Here is a 5,644-nt window from a genome sequence, read left to right on the forward strand (position 1 = left end):
GCTGTTCTGTGGCTTCATCTATTGGGCTGATATTGCCTCATAGTTTGGGAAAGTCCCCCTATACAAACACAAGCCAAGTTTTCTATCCCAGAGCTGCTGACACACCCTAAAAGTCTGAGATTTAAACATATTGAGCTTCAATTGGCCCAGCTATCAATGTGGCGTTATAACATCTGATGAAAAAAAACCCAAAACATCTCATTTCTTTCTAATCTGTTCACTAATGTTATGTTATGTTATGTTTATCCACAGTAGTAAGATAATCAGCCTTTATGGTCTTTGGCTTTTCACTATGATAAACAAGGAAAGAAATGTATAGACACGCTACACATTTACATACACCCACAACTTCTGTCACATTAAATCTGTTCTTGTATCTCGTATCTTAAAACTTGTATCTTGCTTGACATGACAGTTTAACCGAGCTGTAACGAGCAAACAAAGTGTGTTCGGATGCCAGGATGGAAAGAAAATAGTTTTTTTTTTTTTCATTTGATCTTTTTGGTGGCTGAGAAATTAGTATGAGCAGATTATTATTTTTCTTTTACAAAGGCATTGATGTGGGAAGGTAAAACATACAATTGAGCAAAAGCTGCCTTGCTCTTTAAAGCAACTTCGATACTGAGACTTTTTTCCCCCCTGACAGACTCAATAGACACGGAAGCCTATTACAAGGGCGTCTTATTAGTGTCGACTGATTTTACAAGATTGCTATCTATGTATAATTAAGCCCCAAGCGCATCCAGTCACATTCGTACATGCTATCTTTTGATAACATATTCTCATGACGCCCAGGAGCTCTTTTGATAAGTAATAAAGAGAGACAATCTGATCTACCGTATCAACTCCATGATTGGCTTCTCAGTTTGCCGAACTTCTGAACAAAAGAACGCATCAGTACATATATTTTTGATGTCAAGTTTTTATTTATTAATTTTTTTCTCTTTTTTTTTTTCTTTTTTTGCTCTAGGTTATATTGCAGTTTTGATCTTTTTTGTTATAAGACGTGACTTGTTCAAATGAAAGCTTGTATGCCTTCAAATCTTAAATTTGTATATATATATATATATATATATATATATATATATATACATATATATATATATATATATATATATCTGATATACACTTTTTGTTTGTGAAACTTTGTCATTATTAATCTGAGGTACTGAAAATTTTCAATTTGTGCTAAATGACATATCCTTTTATTATGAATTTATGCTGTCAGTCTATCAATTTTTTAAAAGAATTTACATTTTGTAACTTGAGACCATGAACTAAAGGCTTTTAATGACATACTGTATTATAGTAAAAAAAAATATATGCAATGGTGTGTGTGTGTGTGTGTGTGTTCACTCTCTAAAGAAAAATTCATCGAGACCTGTTGCTAAGCGATGAAAACCACGACAGGGATTCAACGTATATATTTATATATTTATGTTTTATTTATAGTTCTGTTCTTGAAGGATATCTTGTACACCAAATATCCCATTGGCAGTTAAGCGCATTCAATGTGTTTAGAAGCCATAAACAGTCACTTTTTTGAACAAACACAAATACAAAATAAAAATAACAACAAAATAATGGACCGCATGTAAATAACATACAAAAAAATCCCATGCCTACTCAGTAGGTAACTACAGCATTCCAACTCCTCAAGATGTAGATATGTACATTTCCATTACAAAAATATAGTTTATAGTTTTCTTTTTTGCTTACATCCCAAAGAAATGCAGTGCCCTCGTATCCTTTCCCTTCTTTCCTTGAAATGACTTTCTGAATATAGAAAAAAAAGAAACGAGAAAACAAAATCCCTTACACCTTAAGGCTAGATGCAATGCATCCACACGCTGATATCTGTCAAAACATCTGCAAGGCTTCACAAAAGGCACCAAAAAAATTGAAGATTTGTGGTTGATTCTTTTCTGATGTTTTCCCCTCCATTTACCAGGTTTTTGTTGTCACATTTGAGAAAGAGAAATATAGTACCAGTGGATGATATTTACAAAATAAGAGAAACTAACATCACTCTTCCACATGCGTCAGAATACTTAAGTGCTTCTAGTCAAACAAAGTCAAGAACTTATCACAGCATTTTTACTACTTAATACAGAATGTATCTTATAAAATATGGCCCTGCTCAAGAAGAATACAATGCAAATATTCAAATCAATTGTCACAACAATGGTACTAAAAAGTAAAAACAAAAAGGAAACATGGCACATGTACAACATACTGTAGCTTATGTATATTATTCAAATGTCTTTTGTAACTGTACACCTGTCGAGTCAAGCTTCTGAGCCTGAAGCCCACAGGCTTCGATTACACCATCAACGTCCTTTAGCCGCTTTGTGTCGCAAGTACGTCTGTGCACGCACAGTCTGAGGGAAAACTTGCCGAAGCCTGTTGCTTTTGTTTGTCGTTTGAAAGTCTCAGATGCCTCGTTTTGAAAGGATAGGATTCGAAGGGAGAGAACGACACAAAAATCCCTTTTGTGTTTAAAAGTCTTTGCTGAGTCCTTGACTGCTTTGTAACTGAGCCATGTTGGGAGCATGGGCAGAAAAGTGCTTTTTGCAGAGGGGACTTAGAAGTCACTGATGCTTTCTGTTCCTTTGAGTCAAGAGAGAGCCTTGGAAGTCTGGGGTGGGTGACAAAAAAAGTCTCAGCAGATGTCGCCTGTCCGAGGGGAAAGCGTGGCCTGCATGTCTGGCAGTGGGGTGGTGACAGGAGAACTGTAGATGTTGCTGACCACTGAGGTAGGGAAGGTGGTGGCCACCTGCGTCTGGAAGCTGCTGGTCGCCGAGGGGTAAGTGGTTGCGATGGAAGGGGAGGGGTAGGAGTTGTGGACCGGTGAGGAGTAGCAGGAGTTCACTGGGGATGGGAAGGAGGAGACCGGAGAGGGGTACGAAGTGATGGGAGAGGGGTAGCTGGACACTGGCGAGGCAGCTGAGATGGATACGTTGGCAATTGAGCTCTGCACTGCAGCGCCGCCCTTCTCCGCCTTCTTGTCCTTCTGCCGCAGGTGGATCTTAGTGTGGCGCTTGCGCTCGTCGCTGCGGGCGAACTTGCGGCCGCAGATCTCGCAGGCGAAGGGCTTCTCGCCGGTGTGTGTGCGGATGTGGGTCGTCAGGTGGTCGCTGCGGCTGAAGTTGCGCATGCAGATCCGACACTGGAAGGGCTTCTGGCCGGTGTGGATGCGAATGTGGCGTGTCAACTCGTCTGAGCGCGAGAAGCGCCGGTCGCAGGTCTCGACTGGACAAGCGTAGGGGCGCTCGTGGGGAGGTGTCTTGCTTGGCCGGTTAGGGTACTTGCGCATGCGACTAGGCTTGATGAGCTGAGACTGGTAGACGCTTTTCAGGTCCTGAGAACCGGTTTGGGTCGCAAAGGCTTTGATGGTGGACAGCGGCGTCAGGGAAGGCTGTTGTCCAGCTTGCGTCTGGAAGGGCTTCTGGTCTTGGGCCACCAAACTGATTTCACTCTGCTGTTGGGGAAACAGGTAGTCTGGGATCATTGGCACAGGGAAGCTGGTGCCACAGGCCTTGCTGTTGTGGTATGTCGATGAGGGGTACTGCAGTGAGGTGCCCACTGTGGTGGAGAAGTTTGTGCCAGCATCAGGGAAGATGTCTGGGCTGGAGTTGGTGTAGGTGGGAGCCGCTGAGTAGATGAGGTTGGGCTCGCTCTGGTGGACGGAGCAGCTCAGGCTGGCACTGGATGTGGATGATGAAGAGGAAGAGGGGATGGAAGACGAAGATGAAGATGGGAGAGTTGCCTGAGAGTTCGAGGATGGAATGGAGGTGGTGGGTGGGTTGATGCCGACCAGCCCACTGACCAGGCTGAACAGTGGCTCAGCCCACAGACTGTTACTGCAGTTGGTGGCGGGTTCAAGGGTGAAACGGCCCGTGTAAGAGATGGGGGGCAGCCGCTGGGTGGAGTAGGTCTGATCTGCCATAGATTTCTCGATGGCAATTTCTGAAAGCGTGTCTGCAAAAGCAACCACAAAACAGAGAGAGAGTGGATTAAAAACCATAGCACTGCTAGTTAATTCTAAACTGTCTTGAGCAAATTTGAGTGCTCATAAATGATCCCAGAGGTTTAAATGGGGGGTCCTGCTGGCTGTCGAAACTGCATTTTCCCACAATCTCAGACAGAGCAGCAGGTGCTGATGGAGTGCAGGACTACCCCCCCCCCCCCCCCCCCCCCACACACACACACACACCCCCAACAAAACACACACACACACACACATTTGCCGATCTCCCTCGGAGACAAGAGCCAGCGCAAGCTAAACCATCAGCATGTGCGCTTCTCTCAGAGTCAGTGCTCTCTTTCTCATTACTGTCATCCTGATTTCCCTTCCCCTCACACACAGCTTAAATTTATTCACTCTGCACTTTCAATGATTCATAAACTGGGTATAAAATTAAGCTGTTCTGCAAATTGTAAATGCCTCATTCATTCAAATGATTTTACTTTGACTATTCTGTAACTGCTGCCAGCTTTTGTTGCAATTGTATTTTAAACTTTACATCAGTGCATATTATTTTATTACGACAACTCGTAAACAAATAACTTTCCATTTAAACAAAGCCAAATAAAGCATGAAGACACATTTATTAACTATTCAAACAAGTGCTTTTTTTTCTTGCACAAGCAAACAATTATCTGTATGAAACAAGCATGCAATTTAATCAAGAGGGATTTACTGCTTACCTCCAGTGAGGTGATCAAAATGATCCCCGGGCTCCCCAGAGCCAAATCCTGTGCCTTCAGGTGCTGAGGCATTGAGGAAGGGGGTGCCTGCAGAGTTCAGCATGATCATCTCCTCCAGCTTGGGGTAGTTATCCATGGGGGAGTGAGGGAAGCTCAAGGGGTCGGAGATCTGCAGAGCGGGAAGGAGCATCTCTGTCTTGGCTGCAGCCATCTCTCTGGAGTGTGCTCGGAGAGGAGAGAAGTGCGCTGGAGAGATCAGCAGCTGACCCCTCTGGGATGACAAATGTGAAGATGCTGCGATGTCTGAATCTCCTTCTTTCTGGTTGATCTCCTCACTCTCACAGTTTGTCCTCTTGTTTGTCTTCCCTTTTCTCCGTGTTGTTTGTCCAAAGAGGCAGAACAAATCCACCACGTCTCAGATGAAATAGCTGAGATTCAGAATGTCCCTTCTGATCATTCCCTGCTTCAAAATGTCACTTTTTCAGCAAATTACGTCGCTGTGTTGTTTCTGTTGTTGTTTTGAATTGACTTGTCACATTTATTTAATGTGTCAAAATGTATTTGGTTCTAAATATATATATATCGCAAATGTTGCCTATCAGCTTTCTGCACTAGAGCTGAATCGCTTGGGCTCTCTAGGCTCTTTCTCAGCTCAGAGAATCCCCACTCCTTTATATATCCTCTTGCCGTGACGTAGATGTCCATATTTGGACTGGAGGAAGCCCATATTTAGGCACTGCAGTGGAGGACACATGACGTTTGCTACAGGGGAAAAGCAGATTGGGGAGCTTAAACATTAAGTCTGTGCATTAAATGGAGGGGAGATGCCTGTTCCTCCTCCACAGCAAATCAATGTGTGGTAAGTGCAGTGTCTCTCTGAGAGAAAGAGAAGCACATGTCTACATTTTTCTCCTCAAAAGTCTCGCTAAATGTT

The 5,644-nt window shown here is 43.3% G+C and overlaps 1 protein-coding gene across 1 annotated transcript; it reads right to left on the bottom strand.

The window, feature by feature from the left end:
• Positions 1-1,422: 1,422 nt before the first annotated feature.
• On the bottom strand, positions 1,423-5,372 carry egr1 (early growth response 1). Its single transcript, XM_056250247.1, has 2 exons — positions 4,711-5,372; positions 1,423-3,981 (listed from the first exon to the last, which is right to left on the bottom strand). The coding sequence occupies exons 1-2, from the start codon at positions 4,919-4,921 to the stop codon at positions 2,663-2,665; spliced, it is 1,530 nt and encodes a 509-aa protein (XP_056106222.1). The 5' UTR covers positions 4,922-5,372; the 3' UTR covers positions 1,423-2,662.
• Positions 5,373-5,644: the final 272 nt, after the last annotated feature.

This window comes from Rhinichthys klamathensis, unplaced genomic scaffold (assembly GCF_029890125.1).
Source record: "Rhinichthys klamathensis goyatoka isolate OS25496 unplaced genomic scaffold, OSU_Roscu_1.1 h1tg000068l_1, whole genome shotgun sequence".
Taxonomy (NCBI): domain Eukaryota; kingdom Metazoa; phylum Chordata; class Actinopteri; order Cypriniformes; family Leuciscidae; genus Rhinichthys; species Rhinichthys klamathensis.

What these genes read in the sequence shown, in the direction of transcription:
- egr1 (XM_056250247.1), bottom strand. Translation starts at nt 4,921, where the DNA reads ATGGCTGCAGCCAAGACAGAGATGCTCCTTCCCGCTCTGCAGATCTCC. An exon ending in TTTTGATCACCTCACTGGAG is followed by an intron (nt 3,982 to 4,710) that starts GTAAGCAGTAAA and finishes TTGCTTTTGCAG; the next exon opens with ACACGCTTTCAGAAATTGCC.